General features: G+C 37.5%; 1 protein-coding gene across 1 annotated transcript in view; it reads right to left on the bottom strand.

The window, feature by feature from the left end:
- Positions 1-20977, bottom strand: part of LOC579779 (glutamate receptor ionotropic, kainate 2) — a 46196-nt gene extending 25219 nt beyond the window's left edge. The window contains exons 1-3 of the mRNA XM_030995095.1: positions 20944-20977; positions 19265-19435; positions 18829-19053 (exon numbers count right to left, since the gene is read on the bottom strand). Coding sequence (XP_030850955.1) covers positions 18829-19053; positions 19265-19435; positions 20944-20977 — 430 coding nt within the window. The remainder of the gene's footprint in view (positions 1-18828; positions 19054-19264; positions 19436-20943) is intronic.
- Between the last annotated feature and the right edge of the window lie 4622 nt (positions 20978-25599).

The following is a 25599-nucleotide window of genomic DNA, read 5'->3' as shown; positions in this document are numbered from 1 at the left end:
TATTTTTAATTGCAGTGTCTTGTCTCTAGTTTTATTATAGAATGTTTGAAAGTTAAAAAAATCAGTCCACTTCCCGAAAAGCACTCTCGGATTTAATCCTCGGTGAGAAAAAAGAAAAAAGCGATGAACGACGAAGGAAGGGGGGAATTTTGTTATTCCTAAGTTGTAAATAAGTAAAAATGATTACAAAATGTAAAGGAGGGCTAACATAATTAAGTATGTTGTGATACTCTTACATTACAAGGCTGTACCAATTAGAATTACGGTTCACCAGCTCATTCGTTACTATGAATATTATGGTGGCCCTGAAGGGACATCGCGAATAGACTAAATCGTGTAAAATATGCGATAAAATTCACGATATCGTCAATTTTATCGCATATTTTTCACGAAGAAATTCACGAAATTGACGATATCGTGAACTTTATCGTGAACTTTTCACGATGAAATTGACGATATCGTGAATTTTATCGTGAAAAGTTCACGATATAAAGTTCACGATATCGCCAATTTTATCGTGTACTCTATCGTGTACTCTATCGTGTACTCTCCTGACGGGCGCTTCGTAAACAAAACCAGCCCTAGCTGGGGGAGACAGAGAGAAGGAAAAAAGGGAAAGGGAAAGAGAAGATAAAAGGAAAGAAAGAATAAGAAGAAGAAAAGAGGGAAACGGGGGGGGGGGGGGGGCGAAGGGCTCTTGCCTCCTCCTCACTCCCCCCCCCCCCCCGCCAAAAATAAATAAGGAGAGAGAGAAGGGAAAGGGAAAGGGAAAGAAAATATAAAAGGAAAGAAAGAAGAGGAAGAAGGAAAGAGGGAAACGGGGGAAGGGCGAAAGGCTCTTACCTCCCCCCCCCCCGCCAAAAAAATAAATAAGAGAGAGAGAGAGAGAGAGAAGGGAAAGGGAAAGAAAGAAGATGAATAAGAGGGAAACAGGGGAAGGGCGAAGGGCTCTTGCCTCCTCCCCCCCCCGCCAAAAATAAATAAGAGAGAGAAGGGAAAGGGAAAGAAAATATAAAAGGAAAGAAAGAAGAGGAATAAGAAGGAAAGAGGGAAACTAAGGAAGGGCGGAGGGCTCTTGCCTCCTCCCTCCCCACCCCCCGCCAAAAAATAAATAAGAGATAGAGAGAGAAGGGAAAGGGAAAGGGAAAGAGAAGATAAAAGGAAAGAAAGAAGAGGAAGAAGAAGAAGAAAAGAGGGAAACAGGGGCGAAGGGCTCTTGCCTCCTTTCTTTTCTTTCTTTTCCTTTCTTTCCTATTCTCCCTCTTTTTCGTTTTTCTCTTTCTTTCTTCTCTTTCCCTTTCCTTCTCTCTCTCTCTCTCTCTCTCTTATTTATTTTTTGGCGGGGGGCGGGGGGACGAGGCAAAAGCCCTTTGCCCCCGTTTCCCTCTTTTATTCTTCTTCCTCTTCTTTCTTTCCTTTTATCTTCTCTTTCCCTTTCCCTTTCCCTTCTCTCTCTCTCTCTGATTTATTTTTTGGCGGGGGGTGGGAGGGGGGGGCAAGAGTCCTTCGCCCTTCCCCCGTTTTCCTCTTTTCTTCTTCTTCCTCTTCTTTCTTTCCTTTTATTTTCTCTTTCCCTTCACTTTCCCTTCTCTCTCTCTCTCTGATTTATTTTTTGGCGGGGAGGGGGGGGGGGGAGTGAGGAGGAGGCAAGAGCCCTTCGCCCCCCCCCCCCCGTTTCCCTCTTTTCTTCTTATTATTCTTTCTTTCCTTTTATCTTCTCTTTCCCTTTCCCTTTTTTCCTTCTCTCTGTCTCCCCCAGCTAGGGTTGGTTTTGTTTACGAAGCGCCCGTCAGGAGAGTACACGATAGAGTACACGATAGCTATAGAGTACACGATAAAATTGACGATATCGTGAACTTTATATCGTGAACTTTTCACGATAAAATTCACGATATCGTCAATTTCATCGTGAAAAGTTCACGATAAAGTCTACGATATCGTCAATTTCGTGAATTTCTTCGTGAAAAATATGCGATAAAATTGACGATATCGTGAATTTTATCGCATATTTTTCACGATTTAGTCTATTCGCGATGTCCCTTCAGGGCCACCATAGAATATCGTTATACTTTTTTTTATTCAATCATTATCCATTTTACAAACCTGGTTTGTAAAAACGCGTCATATGACGCACGAAAACCAAGGTTTGTCGACAAACCTCCTTTGTGAATTCGGGCCTTAGACTTTGATCACTTATTGCTTTTTTAGCGTTCCTCATTTTCGTAAATTACCTTTTACAACATTGCATTATTCAGCTATATGTATAAAGAGCTACGGTCAAGGCTTAAGGGCACACTTCCTGTCACATACAAAAGAAGCTTACTCTGAATGTGGCCTGCCATTGACCCTCGCCGGGGACAAAGGTCGTTGCCCTAGCTACAGGCAGAGATCCTTACATAATACCTATTGTTCAGGGGGTTCCCCTTGAACATAGGATCCCCCTGAACAATAGGTATTACATGTATGTAAGTATGTAAGCCACTGGCTACAGAGTGTAGGGAACAGCTGCAAGCCGAGAATGAATAGAATAAGTGAATGGCCAACTGTCTTTGAGTTACGTTTAGCTAGCGGCACAGTGTCCCCCCACTTTTTCAAGTTCCCCCAAAGTGCCCCTTTGTATGTAGGAAAAGTACCTATTTTACTTTGACAAGTGTCCCTATTAATTTGTAAGTGCCCCTTCCCCTTTTCAACTCTGATAAGTGCTCCTTTTCTTTTGACACACACCCCTTTTCCTTCGACGAGTTCCTATTTTCCTTTACAATAAGTGTCCATTTTCCATTCTCATTAGTGTCCTTTTAATCTCTAGTAAGTATCCCTCTTTAAGTACGAGAAGTACCCCTCTTCACTTTTGATAAATGCCCCCATCAACTCCGATAAATGCCCCTATTAAAATCTGATCGGTGCCCCTTTTCTTTCAACTAAAGCTTTTTTTATCTCTCTCTCTCACTCTCTCTCTTTCTTTCAATATCTTTCCATTCCCCCATATCTTTCTCGCCTCTCTTTCCCTCATTATGTTCCCCTCTTACCTTATTAATTCGTCTCTTTTCCTCTCCGTTTCATAGCCTTCTCATTTCTGTTAATTTTACTAGGTTTCGCCCTTCTTTTTTTATCACTCTATTTCACTCTTTCTTTTCTTCCGGTCAACTTTTTAGTTTTCCCTTTTTTCTCTCTTTTTTTCTGTTTATCTTTATCGTGCCTTTCAACCCTCATTTTCCTTTTATATGTTCCCTTCTCCTCGTAGCTATCTTTTTTCCTTTACTATTTCATCTATCATGTCTTCCTGTTTCTGACGTTTTCCTACCTTGTCTCACGGATTAGTATACGATACATGTTAGTGGAAAGTGCTGAGGTTTATACACGAATATAAAGTACAGTAATTAACTGATGTACACTGAAGGTAAGTTGTGTATAAAGCAATTGGTGTCAGCAGGATAAGATTTAACGATTGTTGCAGCTTGTCGCATCGTTCTACCAATGCCCTTATAACCCTAATAACTATTTACACGATTACACGATTCAGAGCGACATTCTTCAATCGTGTAAATTTACACGATTACACAGTTACACGATTGTTACATCTGGTCGAATCATCCGACCAATGCACTTAACTATTTACACGATTACACGATTCAGAGCGACATTCTTCAATCGTGTAAATTTACACGATTACACAGTTACACGATTCAGGTGAATCGTGTAAACCGTGTAATCCTAAAAATAAATCGTGTAATCGTGTTGCGGAGATTTTCGGCGTGTACTGTATATGATATTTCAACATGACTGGATAGTTCGGTTTCATGAAATGCCTAACGCAAATGGCGTACAGATTTCTGGCCGTTTGGGAGACACATGGCTCTAGTTGAGTCTGGTCATTTGGGAGAGCCACTGGTCTTTCTTGAACGGAATATATAGAAACGTGTTTAGATGTTGCAAATATGTCCCTCGCTCTCTCTCTCTCTCTTTCTCCATTTCTGATTCTTTCCCTTTAGCTCTCACAAACATTTGTACACACACGCACACACACACGCACACACGACAGAAACAGTTTCTCACGATTTTCTTCTTTTCGTGACACGCAGCCCTCCCACGCCAAGCCACTTTAATATTGCGAGTTTTGCGACGGTGTTTTAAGTATCAACATTTCACTTCTTCGATGGTATAAAACAAGAAAATTCTCAACCCCATACTGGAAACCAATGTGAGTTCATTCTTGATGAATGATGACGCTGTTTTTCCACTGTCTCTTTGTTTATTGTTTATTGATTCATTTCCTTCGGAATTTGTGAAAGACGCAGTGTCTCATGGTTTATGAATAATAATCAAGTAAAAGAGACAGGCATTGATACTAGTTTTGAAGTCCTGTCTCTATTAGTTTGTCTGACTATATGTCTGATTGTCTGTCTTTATCTCTCTCCCTCCCTCTCTCTCTCTCTCCCCCCTCTCTCTCTCTCTCTCTCTCTCTCTCTCTCTCTCTCTTCATATTTTTGCACTCCATACATCCATATTTTGTATTCGGTATAAATTTCGTATTCATTACAAACTTCACCTTTACTGTTAAATGCGTTCTACGTATTAGACCTTACATACTAGACATACGTACATTTTGAACTTGGTATAGCTTCAAGAACAGTCACCTTGATTCAAATCGGCTACCCCATTGCTTTTGTAATGTCTTTCTTTATTGATGTAGCCTTTCATACTAGCCTGCGGATCTTCAAGTTCGAATGAGAAGTCACGAAAGAATCTTATTATCGATTCATCGCTCTAGGAAGTATTTTCCTTGGGCTTTCGGATGTCTTCTAAATCAAACAAGCATGATGTCGATGTATTTCCACGAAATGATATGTCGTTCCAACGGAGGAGCATACAAATGTAAATCTTTATATTGCAGTCGTTTCTTTCAAGAAAAGTGAGAAATTTCAAAAGATTGACAAGAAAACACCATAGGCCTATATGTATTAACTATATGATCGGATGGTGGATACAATATAAATTAGATACAAGCTTCTCATTCTTTATTACATTAGTTTTGTGTACAGACAATTACATTGCCGGATAGTAAATAGAAATGCCGTAATGCTTACGTCCACTTCCTGGTGGGAAATAGAGGGTGGGTGTGAAAGTGTGCGTGTGTTTGAAATTTGCTGTTTTTTGCAAGAGCTTGACCGTCTCATTGTGGATTCGCATCGTGTCAGGTGCTGAGTTTATAAACTAATTACGAAGCAACAGCACGGTGTGAAAGGGGTCAAAAAGAGCATCGTGGAACAATGTGAGAGAAAATAAATACTGTAGAGACAAAAGATTTAGAAGGAGAAAAACAGGAAGAGATAAAGAAGAAAAAAGAGAAAGATAAAAAAGACACAATTGGGAAATATAGAGATCAGGAAAGTACGAGGTACAATCACGTGATAAAGAACAAAACAGAGAAGATGCGGAAAAATCAAGAAAGAGAAAGGGAAATGGGGTAAGGGATAAATAAACAGAACGCGATCAGAGTAACGAGGAAGAGTAAAGAGTCGAGTTAGATGAAAGCTGGATGAAATATGTGAAAAAGAACGTAAACATAAATAAAAGAAACTTGTTCGCGAAAGATAATGTGAGGGAGATGACGATTAACAGAAAAGGGTGACTTGAAGATGGTAAGCTATTCAATTGCACTTAATAAAAGTCTGGTAAATCAACACTGTATGGATTTTACCATGATGTACTACCTTTCTTGCTGAGTATGTGCTCAAATTACTTAGGATCAAAATAAATACGTAATGATCTTTACTGAATGTCTCTGCACGACTTACGGTTAAACGATTGAACATAATGGAAGACAGACAGAAAATAATGCACTTTAGTAAGAGGGGAGCAAGATGAGCGATTGATCTACCAGTTTTCTATATCTTGATATGTCCTGCTTTCTATAATTCAAAATCCGTTACATTCCATAGTGCACCACGTACAGAATCACTAAGAACAGATGGAAATGAAAGAAGAAACAATTTGTTTTGTTGTTAATCCATGTGTTCTACGTTCATTCTTATCATTCATTCTTCTATTAAAATGAGTCTTTTACTTTTGTCTATTTTTGTATTTTCATCTTCCACCCTTCATTTTCGTAAGTATTATTTCCCACGGGTTATTATATTCTACGGCATGAGGGACATTAACACGATTGTTTGGGGACCAGAAAGACGTTAACCCATGCCGATTTACAAAAAGGTGATTCCTTTATAGGTCGAAACATAGGATGAATAGGAATTGCAGCGTAATTATCATGCAAAGTAATACATGTACTGAGGAGTAATGCCAAGGGCTTTCTCATTATCCGTAAGTATCAAACCCATCAAATTCAGACTTTCAGTGCGATAATGGTTAGTTAAGATCTCTGTGCTGTCCACCTCACCCTGATGCTGATTGATTGAGGTATGCCTGTCATACCACATCACTCATTTCATACATCGGTTACTTCATCTCACTAATGGTCATTTGAAAATTTAAAAATCGCCTGCCCAACCGATTCCATCCTGCGATCTTGACCATTAAACCGAACATTCTTGTATCAAGTGCGTGGGAGGAGCCGTCAATCAAAAATTTGGCGGAAAATTTGCGCACGAATTGTGGCGTGGAAAAAAAGCAATACACATTCCCTTCTATTTCGCCTTTCGCGACTACTTTGCTGATGAAAAGATAGCCTTAAAGGTTGGCGAACATAATTTATCACGATAATCCTGTGCCAAAACTTCAAATTGGTCACGACGTTTTGTCATTACTCTGCAAAGTAGTAATGATGTTTTGAATCCCGCTTAACCACTGAGAAACATTGCTTTGTGAAATCGAAATTTTCACAGAAATAATGTAAATTTAAGCTCAGCTATGCTCGGTTCAGTTGAGCTCTGTTCAGTTCAATTGGGCTCAGATCGCGAAAGTAAGTTGTTGTCCTCTCTAACCTCTGCTGTGCTATTAGGCATACATATTTGTAACAATGCAAGCATATAACGTTTTGAGTCCCAATATTTCAAATACGCAAGAAAGATTTCTTTAAAGGAGATAGTTCATTGAAAATACAACAAATCCAATCAACAAGATTATATTTACATCTAAAATCTGGTAGATATAAACTTATTCTGCATATCAATATGTTACTACATTATTTCTCTCACAGTAGTGCCCATTATCTCATAGCATTTCTACCAGATATATCAATGACCTTCAACCTACTCTGAAAGCATAAACATATAATTTTTCACCGTGATTTCTAAAAATGTTGGCATAACCACGTACAGCACGTCACAGTGATGTCAACAATATAATCCAATCATTCCTGATGCTACAAATAATGTACAAACATTCCATCCTACAAAGGTCATGTTAACCTCACTGAAATCATACGAAATAGAAAATACATCTACGTGGGAGTTTATCGCTATCTGATACAAGAGATGTTGTTTGAACTCTTTTCTCCTCAACGGCGGCACATGCCCGTATTCCTTAGCTGTTGAATTATGTTTATGTTAAACTGCATATATATCATTGTTTTAATGTTTTGAACAAAACGAAAAATATATATCTCTTGAATTAAATAGATTTCACTTTGTATTAAGTTGAATGGTCTTTTTTTTTCAACTTCACATGTATACAGTTTGTGAATGAATAAGTGAAATCACACTTTAACAAAACGATCACTATTATGAAAATATATTTTAAAGATTGCTCTGTTAAAATATATATTCATATCTATATTAAAGAATAAATCAAGAGCAATTTTAAGGAAAAAATCCTTTTAGATTTTAAATCATCGCATTACTAAGAAATCAAATTACATTGAGTAAATTCTAATAGCATTGGATTAATTTGCCTTTCCTATGAAATTCTAAACGTGTTGAGTTCGATGTCGAGCATTCTCTGTCATTCCTCAAAATACAAAAGGCCAAAGTGAAAACAGGAAGGCAATACTTATCCAAACCTTTCCCGAATGCATGCATTTATTTTAAGACTGTGTGCCCTTCTTAACGTGATTGCTTTTTGTTTGTCTTTTCATGTGCCAAAACGGCGAGGGATATTTTACAAATACACACGACCAACACAAGCTTATGACGCACTTAGAACACGAGTTGGGCGACACGCGAATACCAGTATACACGCCTATTACCCTCAGCGTGATTCACGCGCTGCGGCACTGCAAGTTGCAACTAGTTTAAAGAGCATCCGGTAGATAGCATCATAATATTGCAGGGGCTTGTACGAACACCTGTCAATTACCTAAAGTGATATGTGAGCGGCCCTTAAAGTCAACCTGGGACTTTTTGGAAGCAGTGTCATTTACTCGCGGTAGTCGTGGAGAGGGTGAATAAATGAAATCGAGGTTGTGAGGAAGAAGAAACATAGCGAAGTGAGCGGGTTGTAATGTAATGGAATATCAGGTTTATTTCCATAACGTCGGAGTTGTGCCATATTTTGTTCAACTCATCTGCAATCTTCACAGAGGCCCATTATTCATCGTTTCTTGTTATAAATAGAAAACTCTCTTCTGTCTTTCTTGTACTTATAATGAATATGAAGCACTGCACTCTTGGAGTTGACTTCTAGCATTACATTTCTTGTTGTTTGCTTGTTCAATATACATGTAGGATACGCCAAAAAACTAAAGACATACTGTGCAATAATTATGTTCTGGTCATTGGTCCGCTTCAAGCACTTTCTGATTTTGGTCGACAACAAGTCTGCCATGAGCATATTCTTGGCTTTTTCATCAACGCAATTGTATATTAATACTTTTTTTTAAAGGGAACCACTTGAATTAAGTTCCAAACCCTCATTGCTATGACAGTATACCGTTGGTTTTGTTTTCATTTCGGCAAAAAAATCGTATCAACCTGGCGTGTATCCATGAAATATGTCAAACACATACATGCAAGTAATGTTTCATGGCTTGTTTTCATACTGGTACGTTTAATATGCATCTGATGCATATTATGCGTTACGGACGGCACGGCCAAAGAAGTGTTAAGTTGTTTGATTGTTTCGATTCAGGTGTAATAAATATAGCATTGGATAGGCAGGTATGTGCAAACATGCAGTATTGGAATTGTGTCGTTGCTCGTCGTAAATGACGTTCTGTCTCTATCGCATTCCTATATCTATCAATTTGAAGATGGGTGAATCTCATATCTGTCTAAGCTTGACGAAGGTAAGGGTGTAGTGTAATCTCACAGCAATCTAGGTTAACATGAGAGGTGGAAACTTGAGCCAATGCCAATCAATCTCTTCTTCTCTTTCTCTCTCTCTCTCTCTCTCTCTCTCCCTTTCTCTCTTTCTCAAAATTTCTCGATCTCTAACTATCTTCCTTTTTTTCTCTCTCTTTTAATGTATGTTTTCCACCTATTCTTATCTACAATTTTACATCTCAGCTTAAAGGTCCCCCCCTCTCTCTCTCTCTCTCTCTCTCTCTTTGGAACACACACCCTTATTATTTGCCTCTTTGTCATTCTCATTTTTCGGAACCCTTTTTCTGACACCAAGTTGTTCATCACTTTTGCAGACGAATAATACAAGACGGGAACAGTTTGCTAGAACATATAGTGGTCTTGGCAACATAGGCTAGGAATATTGTGTCTTTTTTTAGGTAAACGTCAAACAAATTGCAATAAAATATTTTTCACTGCAATGCATTTTAGTAAGGTCCCTAAAATGACATACTAAAAGTCCAAAAAAATCCAAGTAGTGGAAGTGTCCCTAATTTGCATAAATCGAATATGGCCGCTCTTTCGAGGATTTTTACATATATTTTATCATATTTGTCAGCTTGTATAGGCTGTTGTGGCACTAAAGGAGTAGGAAAAGTGATCTGCTGTACATTTTGTATCAACTTAAATACCCATATACTACAGGTACATCACATATCTGAAACAAATCCCCCACACACCCACACCCACACAATCCAATATGTAATTTATGCTCAATTTATCACCTCAGCAGATGTTATTTCATTATGCACTAGACAAATATCATGTCATTTTAATTATATTGAAACAAACTAAAATACAAATATTCAGAAAAACTGGCCCTTATGAGTATCCGTACAAACACAAGAGCTGTTGGTAGGGCTTTTAGGGGTACAACCTGTACCTTACATTATCCTCATGGTCATTGGAATTAGAAGTTGTTCTCAGTGCAACAGTTTACTTAATTTTAGAGACCTGACAAATAGAAGCATACATTGTATGCTAATGGTTCATCACAGTACAATTGTCCATATTACTGCGGTATTTGTACTCTCAAGTCACTATTTTTGTCAAATATTCAACTAAGTTAGACCCGTAAGCTTTCATTATGTGAAATCCATGCTGCCTTATTCATAGTCATTCATTGCAAAACTTTAAAGTAGAACACCCAATAATAGTTTCATTATAATATCAATGGAAAGCTTATAATGTGCAGAATACAATACATTTTTGTAGTTAAGATATCAGAATTAACTAAGGCACAATAACTAATCAAATTTTGTGACTACACCCCCTCCCCTCTTTCCTCTAAGGTCATTCAGAAGTCAAATTAAGCCTGTAATTCATGACGCCACAGAATGTACACCTTTCTTGATCGCCGACATATGCAGTGCTACAAAAGGCAAGCCTACACCTGAGCCTAGTTACATCAATAGGAAGGGGGCTTTAGTTGTTGCTGTGGTACTGGTTGTGCTATTACTGTAGTTGTAGTAGAAATATGCATTAAAAGAAATGATACTTGGTCGCAAAATGTGTCTGGAAGACTTTCGCATGTTAATGATCTTCCCGCAGTTGATGCAGTATACCATAAACTATGCATGGTGAACTTTAAAACTAAAAAACAGAAATACCAATGGTATACTCTGTGAGGACAAGCACTTCCAAAAAGGCTAAAACTGACCGACCTAAACTAAAAGCATTTAAGTCCCTTGAGGAAAATGATGAGGAACAAACAACAGTAGTTGATTTTGTTACTAAGATGCAAGAGTATTTTCTGGATACAGATCTTGATGCCGACTGTGGGGTATACATGAAAAAGAAAATACAGGGGCACTTCGGTGAGAGGGTTGTATAACTGAACTGAAAGGAAAGCATGATGTAGTAACATTTCATAGCACAGCTTGCTATTCTGTATGAATTCCACAAGCAGCCAAAGAACAACAAGAGCAGGAGAAAATGAGGATCATCAAGACATGCTGCCTCACCGTATAAAGAATGACGTCAAGTTATTAAAAGAAAATTACAAGTGATGCGTTTACCTGCATTTCTCACAGATTCCCTGCAACTGCTGTTGAGGAACATGTTTGTTGGCCAAAAATACGTCCAAGGGTTCTCCTTGCTCCTCTTCAGCTTGGATTACAAATGCATGATCAATTCTCATCTCGCAATGCTTCTAATGCTCTTATCCGGTGGTTAAGAAATATGGAAGAAGTGCGGCAATTTCTCAAGAGTGCATTCAGTGTCTTGAAAATAATATCGACACTCCTGATGAATCAGGTACTTTCCACAGATGGGCACATTGCTACCCAAAGCCAGGGATAAAGTACTGTAAGCCTGTACCGTTTATCTAGAAAAACGGTATCCGCTGAGGACTTTGCAACTGTTGGACGTATCAACATTGAATACTTAAAGGTATCTACAACTGTACAACCTCTGGTTTACCAGCCGATTATGAATCGGGGACCAGAAGATCCAACATTTGACCTTGATGTGTTGTTGAAGACATCTTTACTACTGCGGTCCCCAAGGCCTTCATAGGTCCGGAACGATACAGATAATAAAAGCAACGGCAAGTACCCTGATCAGTTATCTTCTTTGTTTCTCCCCATGATTGACATGAGTCCTAGTGATCCATCCTGCAGGTGTTTACTACACTCTGCGTTTTGATTGTACCCATGCTAAACGGTATAATACTATACAATCGTTTTGACGTTTGATAAGCTGCTATGGTGGAAGGCACTCACAATAATCAGGAGCCAGCCAAGTGACAGTGACTTGAAGCAGATCCTTCTGCAGGGCATTTGATGACGGGCTCAGGACCCAATGAACTTCTTGAAGTATAGTGTATGCCCTATATATGCTGGGTGGAAAGGCGATTTCTAGAGCTGCATGTGCGGGGCCATTTACTCGTTGATGCTGCTCTAAATACCATGCTGATACCAAACGTGTATAATGTACATCTGCAACGAGTACAAACAACCTCCGGAAGCTCCTATAGTGATCGCTATAGGAATTTCCAGAGGTTGTTCAGCAAACAGGTACTCCATGTGGAGTAGCTAATTTCGGAGAGCAGCCCACTTAAGTTCTCTCTTGAACAACTACTAACGGACAGCATCTTCCTGATCTTCATTGTGATGTAGCAATTGAGGAAGAGCAGATCCTGGAATTAATTGTGATGCAACAGAAGTTTAAAGCAACAGTTCTTGTCGATGATGACACAAACCTTCTCATCTTGCACATCTTCTACGCTGATCTGAATGCAAAGGACTTCTTTTTTTGCACCTGAGCCAAATTAAGGCAACTCCAAGAAGAACCGAACATGGAATACCAAACAGCTGAAGGAAACTCTAGGAGGTAGTGTGTGTGACTACTTTCTCTTTGTCGTGTGCTTCTGGACTGCGACACAACGTCTCGCATATTTGGACTAGGGAAAGGCGTAGCCATCATACCTAAAGGAGGCCATTATTCCAACTGGAGAGAAGGCACTTGTATGCCTGTATGGTGGTGACTCAATAGAAGATTGCGTAAAGGTATCACCAATCTTGTCTGCCTTAGAAGCAAAGACTTTGCAACCAACTTCAGCAGCAGGAAATTTCCACAGTCTGCGTGTGTACTATCAGATATTAGAATGGAAAGGAATGGCAGACAGCCTGACATCGGGAAACTGAGTTGCCAGGTCATGGATGGGAAGTATCTTTCCAATAGAAACTGATAAAACACCAGCATCCGCATAACACCTTAAGGTCATCAGATGTGGATACAAGAAAGATTGTGAAGCCAAGAAATGCACGTGCCGGAAGTATATGGCCTCCAATGTTCAACAGCCTGCACTGATTGTCATGGCACTAGTTGTAGGAACTCACCGCCATTATAGGCCTACCTAGAACTTTATGATACTACTGATCAGCATGCCACATAAATGTTTGTTTGTTGGAGACTACCAACTCTAATCAAAATATGTATACTTAAATGTAGGCCTCATGACCTGAATCCTGTAATAACAACTGCACTGGGATTGTAAACCAACATAGACATAGCTGCTCTAGAATGCATTGTAAGGTGAGAATCAACACAAAATTTATTAACCCACTTTTGAAAAAATGTATGTGTATATAAAATTATGCAAATTAACAAAACCTTATTATAAAACATTTGAAATATAAATATATTTGTACAACATATATACGTGTTGTCGCAATTAGTCTGAATGTAACATGAGACAAAACATATTATTATAATAAATTCTCTACAAAAATGTTTAATTTAGCAGCCATTTTGAATTTAAGCAAATTAAAACACTCAACAAGGCATATGAAACCTTATGCAAACAAAAAAATTATTGGAAATAACATTTTAGACATTCAAAGTACACTAAAAGTGTGCTAAAAGATATGTATGGTGAATATTTTGACCAAATCTAGGAGAAAACCCTAGAATTGGCGGCCATTGTGGATTTATGGAAATTAGTCACAATACAAAAATGTATGTGTATATATGCAAATTAAAAAAACCTTATTATGAAACATTTGAAATATAAATATATTTGTACAACATATATAAGTGTTGTCGCAATTAGTCTGAATGTAACATGAGACAAAAAATATCATTATAATAAATTCTCTACAAAAATGTTTAATTTAGCAGCCATTTTGAATTTAAGCAAATTAAAATACTCAACCAGGCATATGAAACGTTATGCAAACAAAAAAATTATTGGAATTAATATTTCAGACATTCAAAGTACACTAAAAGTGTGCTAAAAGATATGTATGGTGAATATTTTGACCAAATCTAGGAAAAAACCCTAGAATTGGCGGCCATTGTGGATTTATGGAAATTAGACACAATTAGTCCACTACACGGATAATGTAAGGTACAGGCTGTACCCCTATAAACATAACCCTATAACAGCTCTTGTGTTTGTACGAATACTCATAAGGGCCAGTTTTTCGGAACTGATATTTTTGTTTTAGTTTTTTTCAATATAAAATAACATGATATCATTTGTCTAGTGCATAATGAAATAACATCATCTGCTAAGGTAATACATTACATGTTGGATTGTGCGGGTGTGGGTGTGCGGGGGGATTTGTTTCAGGTGTGTGATGTACCTGTAGTATATGGGTATTTTAGTTGATACAAAATGTACAGCAGATCACTTTTCCTACTCCTTTAGTGCCACAACAGCCTATACAAGCTGACAAATATGACAAAATATATGTGAAAATCCTCGAAATAGCGGCCATATTGGATTTATGCAAATTAGGGACACTTCCACTACTTGGATTTTGTTGGACTTTTAGTATGTCATTTTAGGGACCTTACTAAAATGCATTGCAGTGAAAAATATTTTATTGCAATTTGTTTGACCTCAAAACACAATATTCCTAGCCTAACAACGGACAAATTCAAAGACACATAGATAAGCATTGGTGGGAGTATCGCTTTGATCTCCCATGACTCCACTCCTGTGCATGTGCATATATACACTCAGTAATAAATCCAACAGGCTAAACCTAGAAGCAGTGACCGGGAATTATAGGCCAACGCCTTCTTCCCGTACCAGATGATGATGATGACGATGACTATTGTTATGCAATCGCTTTATCTATTTTTTTTATGTAAGTTATCGTCCCATTTTATGTAACCATGTACTTTATGTAAATTAACTAAATGTCTTTTTCCTTTATTGTCTAATTTTCTATGTAGTAATATGTATTTTCTGTTTTTTTTAATGAGATGTGGAACAAATGAAATAAACTTGAAACTTGATGAACTTGAAACTATTTACACGTACACCTTGTATCATGTACATAAGAAAATGTGCAATAAAAATACTCAACATGCGTAAGAATATTTTAGTTTGCATGACTCTTTACTCGACTTCTAGACAAGTAATGATGGCCTTTTTAAGGTTCTGATGAATCGCAACACTTTCATGTTAATACATGCACACATCCCTTGATAAAGAGCCATCTTCCAGGATGAGATGTCATTTCTCTCTCTCTCTCTCTCTCCCGCTGGTCATAGATGGGTGCTGTCCCGTCGCGATATGAGGATGATGGATGGGTATGCTGCTAATCCACGTGATATGAAAGCTATCTACGGTGAGTAGAGTCCTTTGATGATCCGCCGTACCCCCATCCATCATCCTCAGCGGTATCCTTCTCACACCTGTATCTATACTATACCAGAGATACAGGTGCTCCGAGCCGAGCTAGCTCCCTCTCTGATAGATACACCATACTCATTTCCTGATGCCTGTTAATGGCGGGTAACTCCATTTGCGCTCTCATTCGAATCCAAATACCAAAATTGAGCTTGATGGTTATCATGACAAAAGTAGTGCGATTACCTCCATGAGCTCAGATATCGCTATCCTAAATAGTATTTTTATCGAACAAATACAATCGTACAGAAAAAATGTATTTATTCAATATGCATTTCATGAAGAAAAGAACTGATATCTATTTGAATTCAATATAAAAAAAATGGTCATCATTGCAATTTGTTAATTTAAACTTGATGAAACTCTAATAATTGCAGGGCCCTCCGAGGTAAGAAGAGCATTGATGCTGACGGAGCTTTCCTGGGTATATCACTGTGATAGAAAGTTCACCTTTGTCACGTTTGTGGGACATGGATTAGAGACCAATAACACAATGAGTCTCTAAGGCCCCCCCCCCCCCCAAAAAAAAAAAAAAAAAAAAAAAACTTTTGGTTTTCCTCGACCGCCCGCTCGTCATTTTCGGGCCGCTCGTATTTTTTTTTTTTTTTTTTTTTTTGGGGGGGGGGGAGCAAACTTAAATGCCAAACATACCATTTTATCCATTTACAATGATCAAAATGCCTCCCGTTGCCAGTTTGGTCTTTTCAGTACGCAATTAGGTATTTATTAAACTTGCCATTTTTATTTTTCTATGTCAAAATGCCGTTCATTCAAATCAGGTTCTGAGCATTCTTAAACTCATTTTAAAGCCCATCTGTACTAGTTTACAGGAGGCATTAGACCACCCTGCAAGGTCACTGGACAGGTGGTTATCTCATCAAATCAGCTTTCAGTTAATATAAGATAAAAAGGATAATGGGGGACCCATGGTCACCGATTAGGCATTGTTTGCTGCATAGCGGGCGCAAGTAGCTGTAAGTAGTACAATGGAGATTTAAAAGGTGCTTTATTTCAAAGCCCAAAATACTTTCTGTGTTGGTCTTGATATTCATTGTACATTAAACTAGTTTTTTTACCATATTAAAGTGTTTATAGACTTTGTTTGTTTAAATGCTTGACAGTCCTAATGATTTTTTTTTGTGGAAAAAAAAATTATTATTAAAAAAAAAAAAATGGGGGAAAAAAAAATCAAAAAAGAAATTTAAAAAAGACACACAAAAAATGAATTAAAAAAAAATAAAAATACGCCCGCCCGCCCGCCCCTACTCCAGAAGAGCAATCGAGGACAACCAAACAATTTTTTTTTTTTTGGCCTAATCTGCTGAGAGTCAGAAGGGCGTTATATTAAGGCTCTGTTTTGAATAGCGTTAAGCCATATATACTTACATGTATATAACACGGATTTAACGCGCTTCTGGAATAATAATAATTATAATTATATTTGCTTATATAGCGCCTAACACTTACTTTATCAGAAGCCTCTAAGTGCTCTACAATAATGCAGCATAATTACCCTGGAATGCCAGATGACGTATTTTGATTTGTCTTTTTCATCTTGAAAATAACGGTTCTATGATAGCATTGGAAACGTGTACGGTCTTGACCTATATATTCAAAGCGGTGAAAGGCAATTTGCGAAGGTTGCAATATAGGTGTCATATGAAGAGATCACTGTCTCATGTTGATTGAGTAATATGTATGTACTACATGTATGCATTCTAAACTAAAGGTATTCTAAGGACTGTACTATCATCACCAGCAGTATTGTGACGTCATATATCACCTGCTTGCATCAATCAAACATCTTCATATTTTATACTACATTCAGCTTATCCTCGCAACTACTACATTTTGTACGTCATCACGACGTATAAGGCTATCTACTGTTTTTCAAGGTCATTGCTAAGAGGGTTTTCTCTTTGCCCTTCATTCATTTTTAGACGATTATGATCAAAATATAGTCCGAAACCAAAACTAAGATCAGACACGTAACCCTATTTCCATTTTAAAAGCTACTTATCTATTTGATAGCTTTTGCAACTATAAACAGCTCTCATCTGCATTGTATGACCTCAAAAACACTGAAGTCCAACGATAAAACGTTGGTGTTTTTAAAATTAGATTTTTAAGTTGACAGCAAATTTTTTTTGTTCCTAGAGAAATCTGCTATGATGTGAGTGTGTTACTTTTAGTGCTACGTATGACCATGTTCATACTTGCTGACTTGTCATGCTCTATCAGTTGCAATTTTTAATATCACAATCACAAGTATGTTTGATGTGTTTAATGTTCACATGTAGAAATAAGGCCCCTTTGATTTTTTTTTTAATCATTTAAAAAAAAGCAATTAATAGGATTGTCAAAATTATATCGTTTAAATTTAAAAGGGCTATGGGCCTACTTTACCCTATTCCTTCTGTATTTATTTTAGTATTTCTATCTATTTATTTGCTTTATTTTTTTTGCTTTAGGCGTGGCTTTTGTTAGTGTACTAATTCTTCAGTATATTTGTTATAATAATTGATTATAAATATTGTATTATTAAAAAAGTGTTATTTAAAAAGATATATGCTTATTTTGATATTTTACATGTATGTACATTTTAAAATGTTTGTATTATTATACTTATGTTTTTATACTGGTATTGTGCAAGGCTTTCATGAAAAGCAGGTTCACTGGTTTACATTGGAACTGAATGACACTACTCTGTTGAAAGAAACCATGAATAAATAAAGAAATAAATACATTCATGCTGATAGTGAATTAATCATCAACTCTAGGTTCCAGTCTGCTTCAACATTTTCCTTTCGGGAGTATATTTCCTTTGCATTCTTGAATCTCAAAATCATTCTTGGATTGATTACAAATTCAATTGATTTTTATGTTTTTCAGAAAAAACAAATCTGTATTCATTACACAAAATCCAGATTCGGATGAATTTGCCCACTCACAGTTAAAGTTTCATGGACATTTTGTGTTTAGAGGATTCGTGTTAGTAGAATAATTAGCCGACGCAGGAATAAGAATTCAATCATAAAATATTTACCGATATAAAACAAGTATCTAAAGAAAATCCCCCTCCCAATCCTCAACCAATCGGTAATTTTAATGACATTGATGATTTTGCATGAATGAAGGAATGTATTATCAATTAGTAACATATTTGCTTATTTTTGTTTGATTATTATGAATTTTTTATGAAAATATAGAAACATAACGAATTGCTTCAAAGTTAAAGAATATTTGTTTAGAGGTAGAAATGATTAAACATTCTGCACTCGTATCACCATGGACTTACGGTATCATATTTGTAAGTTGTTAGGATACTTATCAAGTAACTTTATGTTGTCCTTTGATACTAATGAGATCAGGATTTGAAGGAGAGAAGAATGAATACAGAACGAAACAAAACGTTGAAGCAAAAGTTTTCCGTCGATGGTCATTCACCTGAGAGGTAGGTTTCTAGGTGGTTGGCTTGGTAGAGGATGATAGATCTAGGGGATGATGGGTCTAGACCAGGGAATACACTCAGGAGGTACTCAAAGGGATGCCTGGATGGGGTGACCATGGTGACCATGGAGATGGGAAACGAATGGGGGATCATTGGGACCCAAGGAAGTGGTTTTAATCTAGAAAAACTTGTAAAGTGCAGAAAGAAGTACCATATTTGCACTGTAACACTGCTTTTGAAAGTAAGAGGATACAACATGATGACATCAGGATAGTAAAAATTAATTAAATAGTTGGGAGTTTCTGAATTTGATGAGCAAAAAACAGGACAGGACGAATAAGAGGAAGCAACTGCAACACATTTGGTCCTTAATCTCGACCCATAACGATGCAAGATTTACCAGAATAAACATGTGACGAAGATAGAACTCACCTTTCTTGGTCGCATCGAATGTATCATTGCCCCGTACATGCTGTATGTCATAGGTCAACATGCTCATGTTCTGTGACGGGTCGTTGCGAATTTTGGCATTCAGTTTCTCAATTGCAAACCGGAAGGCTAATTCCTCTTTACTGCTCATCCCATCCCGGTTGAATATTCCACCTGTAACAAAGAAAAATGAATACATAAGTCAAATTTTAAACTGGTAAACTTAATTATGGAAATGATGGAAATGTGAACAAACTATACACTCCAAGGGCAAAGAGCAGAGAGAGTGGAAACGTGAATAAGAAGAGCCACGTGGATGAAAGCCATTTATCCTGTTTATGAGGGATCGGTTATACTAAAAAGGTAGAGGTGTCGGACAAGTTTGCAAAGTGATAAACAATAAATTACTTACCAACGATTACATTATGTTTTCAGATTATATTTAATTTTGATATTTATGGAAGTATCGACAGAAAATTCGAATCCGATGTCACATCATGCAACCTTTGTAATGCGACGACCCGCCCGCACATATTGTCTCCCCTGACGAGTACGCTGAAATAGGTTTACCTATGAATTAAGGTTTATTTCGTTGACAAATTCGAACTGGAAGAGAAAACAGTGACCTGAATTTTAGTCAAATATTTTGAATTATTCATATCGTGTGGTTTTCAATTGGACCGTCCTGGGGGAGATCCCGGGAAATTGTCAACAATTATTCCCCTCTTGAATACCCATGTATCTTTGATGAGAAGCTATTCAAGAACAAAGCGTGAAGCATATTAATACCTGTACAATTGGTTTCTTTATCTCTTTTCCACTCGAGCTCCATTTCCTTTCTTAAAGTTTTTCTTTACTGTCCTTGTTCAATATTTTACTTCCAGTAAGCCTATCACAGCATGATTGCCATACGTTTTAAAGGCACACTGCATTACTTGTAGCTACTTGCGCCCTCTATATAACAATCAATGCCTAATCGGTGACCATTGGTCCCCCATGATCCTCTTTTTCCTATGTTAACTGAGAGCTGAGGTGATGAGATAACCACCTGTCCAGTGACCTTGCAGGGCAGTCTAATCCCTCCTGTAAACTGGTACAGATAAGCTTTAAAGGAATTATTATCTATACTTATACTTGTATATTTACAATTATTAGTGCCTTTTCGAAGTTTTCCTTTTGTGACATCTTAGTTTTATTTCAAGACGGATTCGAACACGTACGACTATATGATTGGTACAATGTCAAAGCTTCAATAAATTCAAGATAAGGCTTTAAAATTAATGTTTAGATCGTTGTATACAGTTGTCAGGAGAATAAGGTACTTATACAAAAGTATAACTTTCCATTCTATCGTTTCTCTTTCCCCACCCTTCCTCTCTCATTCTCTCTCTCTCTATCTCTCTCTCTCTCTCTCTCTCTCTCTCTTTTCTCTCCCCCTCTTTCTCTCTCTCTCTCTCTCTCTCCCTCTTTGTTTGCCATGCATGCACCAGTAGCTTACGCCACAGCTCAGGAATTGTCTTGACAAAGTCACATTCATGCACGAGCACGTAATATTTCCCCGATAGCCACACATGTTTTAAGTCAATGGTATATGTTTGATTATGTTACTCGAGCAAGACTCGAGCCAGACCTTTCCTGTTTCGACACACCAATCCGTTTCGCAACCTGTCATTTAAACCCACCCGTGAAGTTTGGCCCAACCTGTATGTGAAGCATGCTTACTAAACGCCACTTCATCTTGGTTTTAGATTCCTCCTCAAAAAAACTCGAGAGTCTGTGATAGGACTTAGAAAATGAGGTGCTGATTTCGACTTTCGTTAGGCATTCTCTCAATAACCCATTGTTCACACCTGTCATATCGATACAAGTTATTGAGATGGTATAGGAGCTAATAAGTTTTTAACATAACGGTTCATTTGTTTTGATTAGCGTCTGTCAATACTCTTTTCATTAAATAAAAAATTTATTTAATACCAATTACAGTCTAAAAAGAATCACGTTTCAAGCAGAGATACAGATAATGCCCGTTTTAATGTATACAACAACTTTACTTGGATATCTATTACCACACCCCCGACAAAAAAAATAGACGGTCTTGTGGAGGCGTTTTAATGAGGTTAGAGAGGCCATCATTATTTACGATTTTGTCAGTTTAGTGGAATACTATCTTCTCTTGACGGTAGGATAATCTGACATACACGTCATCGATATTGATCTAGATAATCCAAGGTCCGGAGAAGATGACATGTTGCCAAAAGAAATTGTGAATATCGCTATTGAATGACAGAGTATAAGGTATAGACGACAATTCATTTTCACTATAGGCCGAGCTCATCTATACGAACCAGAAAATTGAAACTAAAATTAAACATCTAAAATATGTCTTAAAGGGATCAATTTCAAAATTCTTGAAGTAATACAAGCATACAATGTACTATACTATTGGAAGTGAAAAGCACAGGATACATGCTTTATATTTAATAAAGGAATTACATGTAAAGGTAGATATTCGCATCTATCTCGATATGAAATGTAATCAAAAGAAATCCGAAACGAAGTAACAAAAATATTTTCATTATTTAAGTTAGTGATTATGTCACGTTAGTTTCATGTCTTGTTCTTTAAATGATATATTACAATTGCATGAATTCTGTATTTAAAAACTGTTGTAAATAGCTGTAATTTCAGGATATGAACAAATAGAGTCCCTCGAAAGAGGATAAATAGGAAAAAATGTACTGTTATAGTGCTCTGTGAAAATGTAGCTGGTAAAACTACGAAAAGAAGAAGAGCAAGGAAAATGAAATATAACCGACTAAAGAAAAGTACAAATTTGGTTTGAATTACATTTACGTATCTGTGGCTCATGTGAGCACATCCGTTTCTCACTATCTTACGACTTTTCGCCAAGATACCTGATTTGATAGAGAGCTTGAATAGACCTCTATGTTCAGCATTGATCCAAGGTTTCTCTGCGATTGCCCGGCAAACAAAGCAACAGCGTTATTAACCCGTGATGTTAAACAGACTGCTATAATATGTTGACAGTGCACTCGAAACAATCTCTCTTACAATCTATGGAACGGCGAGGGTTCAGAGTCCGATACCTTTATTACTTTTGGTAATTTATTCGGGTGGGTGTTGGAATCAGCGTTGGAGACTGTGATTATGTTGACTCAAGTCGTTTGTTCTGGTAAGAAGACACTTTGGTTATGACCACGTGATCTCTTCAATCTGAAAGTGAGCTGAGTGAAGGTCAAGGGTCAAGTTACTCCTGACATTTATAGAACGAGAGGAGGAGATGATATCAGTGGAGAGGAGGGATGCAAACTGGAGCACAGATCAAGAATGGAAGTCGAAACTGCCTTCTCATTTCCAGTTATCTTGTATTTTGAAGATTTCTTCACTGATATCCTAAAGAAAGGAGGGGAAAAGAACTGGAGAGGGATTTTAAGCTGGGAAACAGATAAAAGGTAGCGGACAAGAGAGAGAGAGAAAGAGAGAGAGAGAGAGAGAGAGGGGTAGAGAAGAGGGTGAAAGATGAACAGAGAAGGGAAAGAAAAGTAAACATTAAGCCTTGTACTCTATCACATTAACATGGTTACGCCTTTAATTCATGCCAGCACTCTGTTGCACCTAAAGATTGATCGTGATTCCTTCGGATTGGTTTCAAATCCCCTAGCAACCAATCAGGATCTGTATTCCAGATGCCTCATGTTGAAAGACTGAATGTGATTGGCTGTCTAGGGACATACCATCCATTACAAAACCAATACCTTATACACAAAACAGACGACAAACAATAGTTGTTTGCGCAAAAGACTTGAAGGCAAACTTTGCAAGAATATCGGGAAAATAGCCATTTTATCATAAAGGCTTATTACATAAATGTTGAATTTAGCACTGGCAAATCTTATCTACATTCTGTGTAAACAATGTAATTGTGTAACGCGCAGTACTAAATGTTGAGAATATTTCATATAAAAAGTATGTTACTGCATCATATTTTCACAAATTACATATTTGTTACTTGGTATCAAAACATCAAACACCTTAACAAGTGCATCAGGAGGTAATTAACTCAATATTTCTTATAAGTTATCAGGAAATGTGGTTCCAAATGTTTTCCAACAACATCGCAATGAGTAATCATAAAGGTTGTGATATTCGCGTACAATAACCTTTTATAAGGGACACAGCGAGACAGTTTCATAGACATACTAATTCCACATCTAACCAAGATCGTTCCCCCTTAGATGTCAACGTTTTCTATCAGCACAATGCAACCACTGCCGGACCCTCACTCTTGCATTGCGATCTGAAGAACATGCTTTTGGTGAATGTGTACCTAATCTAGTACAATCGTTTTTATGTGTGTATAAAGAAGTTGATGCCCTATTTTAGCCTTTTCTATGATTGTATGACGTGGAAAATAGAAATGAAGATTTTGATTGCGAAAAGTCTCATCGAAACGAATATCACCTAAACGAAGTCATGGATTATAATACGTTTTCTGATACTGTGCTCGTTCATTCGGATATTTTCAAGAATGATAAGATATTTTCTTTATCTTTCCTTTAAAAAAATTACCACGATTTTAATTATAGAATGTTCTGCTGATTAAATAGGTCACTAAGCCCCTTTAAAAATTTCAATTCACCAGCGGAAAGCGAAACTAAACGCGCGGCGGTACACTCTCGGGATATCTGCCTCATAGGCGCTGAAAGATTAAGCCCCTCGTAGTCCTAAATAGTAAGGGATAGGGGAAAAGGGCCTCTCAATAGAGGGTTTATACCGGCGCGCCGACTCGCTAGGGACAGCCCTTATTTGATTAGAGATCGAGAAGACTATAATCATACAATCACGGCTTGTCCATAGACACCTTGAGTTGATTTAAGATGTGCATACAAGACTGAAAGCAATGGGCCGACTTGACGAGATTGGATTACTATTACAGAAGAGAAAGAGAGAGAGAGAGAGAGAGAGAGAGAACGCTCACTAGACGAAATGTGAAACCATGTTGGAATGAAGGCCAATTCCACATGGGCGGGAACATGATGACATGGCTTTTTAACCTAAACTTTCGAATTGAATGGATTAGTGATTCCTTCCTATTGACTCATACAGCCGTTATTATGTCACGTGATGCACGTCCATCCATTCATGAAGAAGGGAAGGTTAACATTTCCTGGAAATGGAATGCTAACTCAAACATGAACATACAGAAACATAAATACTTTGCAAGCTTGGAATATTTATGTTTCAATAACACCTCAACCAAGGCCATACAGAAGGTACAGAATAGAGAGGATGACGAGGTGTGATTACACTCACGAAAAGATAAGAAGGTGAAAACTGACGCAATAATAGATATCATTTTTGTTCTATTGAAAAGAAAAAGAATTTTATTTGTATAGAAGTAGGTTCAGTAAACACGATTTCGATACCGGTCATACAGGTACAAGGCATATAAGACTAAACGACAACTGGTTGAAATTTAGATATGAAGGAGAAATTAAGCTCTATTATTTAAATTTTTGTGCAGAATGGTGACGAAAAGTTATTGGATAGTTTGTAAACAAAATTATGAACAGTCGGGGGGGGGGGGGATAAGGTAGGAGATAACAATGAATTCACTATTCTGTAGAGGCAATTAAGGTGGTGACTTATTAAGACATTCCCGAGAATGATTGACATTTAACCCGGCCTATGACTGACCACTTTAGTATTACTAAAGAGACAGTGTTATAATATTAAAAACGATACAATAACAATTGACCTCTTAATTCGGCACGTAAAGATATTAAGATTCCAGGGATCCTACCTGGCTCTGAGGTGAAGGACACGTGTGATGAGGTTAATAACACGAAAGGTACGAACAGGAATTCGATTGACCGCTGTGGTCTGGGATGGTCAAACCAGGGAGAGTGTAATGGATGGTCAAACTGACCACAAGTCATCATCGATCACTATCTCTTGCTCGCAAGGCAAAGAGAGATGACCTGGGAGTAACTGTTGTCGAATCGAAAACCTGTCTTAGGTTTTGGTTGGTGTTTTTTCTATTATGACTTATCTATCCAGGTGCCGTCTTATAAAGAGTTACGATTGATCGCAACTTATTTGCGATCGATATCAATCGCAATTATGTTCATGAGGATAGGAGACTGCAACCTTGCGATTAATATTAAAGGATAAATCGCAACTCGTTATAACACGGACTCCAGCTAAGGCATTGCATATCTAAGGCCATTAACATGATAAATACATCTTTCACCTCAGACAAAAATTAATACATGTGGATCAAGAACTAAAAATTCACACAAAGCACGCGATTTGTA

Source organism: Strongylocentrotus purpuratus, unplaced genomic scaffold (assembly GCF_000002235.5).
Source record: "Strongylocentrotus purpuratus isolate Spur 01 unplaced genomic scaffold, Spur_5.0 spur5_scaffold_21, whole genome shotgun sequence".
Lineage (NCBI taxonomy): Eukaryota > Metazoa > Echinodermata > Echinoidea > Camarodonta > Strongylocentrotidae > Strongylocentrotus > Strongylocentrotus purpuratus.
The sequence above is the reverse complement of the archived record's forward strand: the minus strand, read 5'-3'. Positions and strand labels throughout refer to the sequence as shown.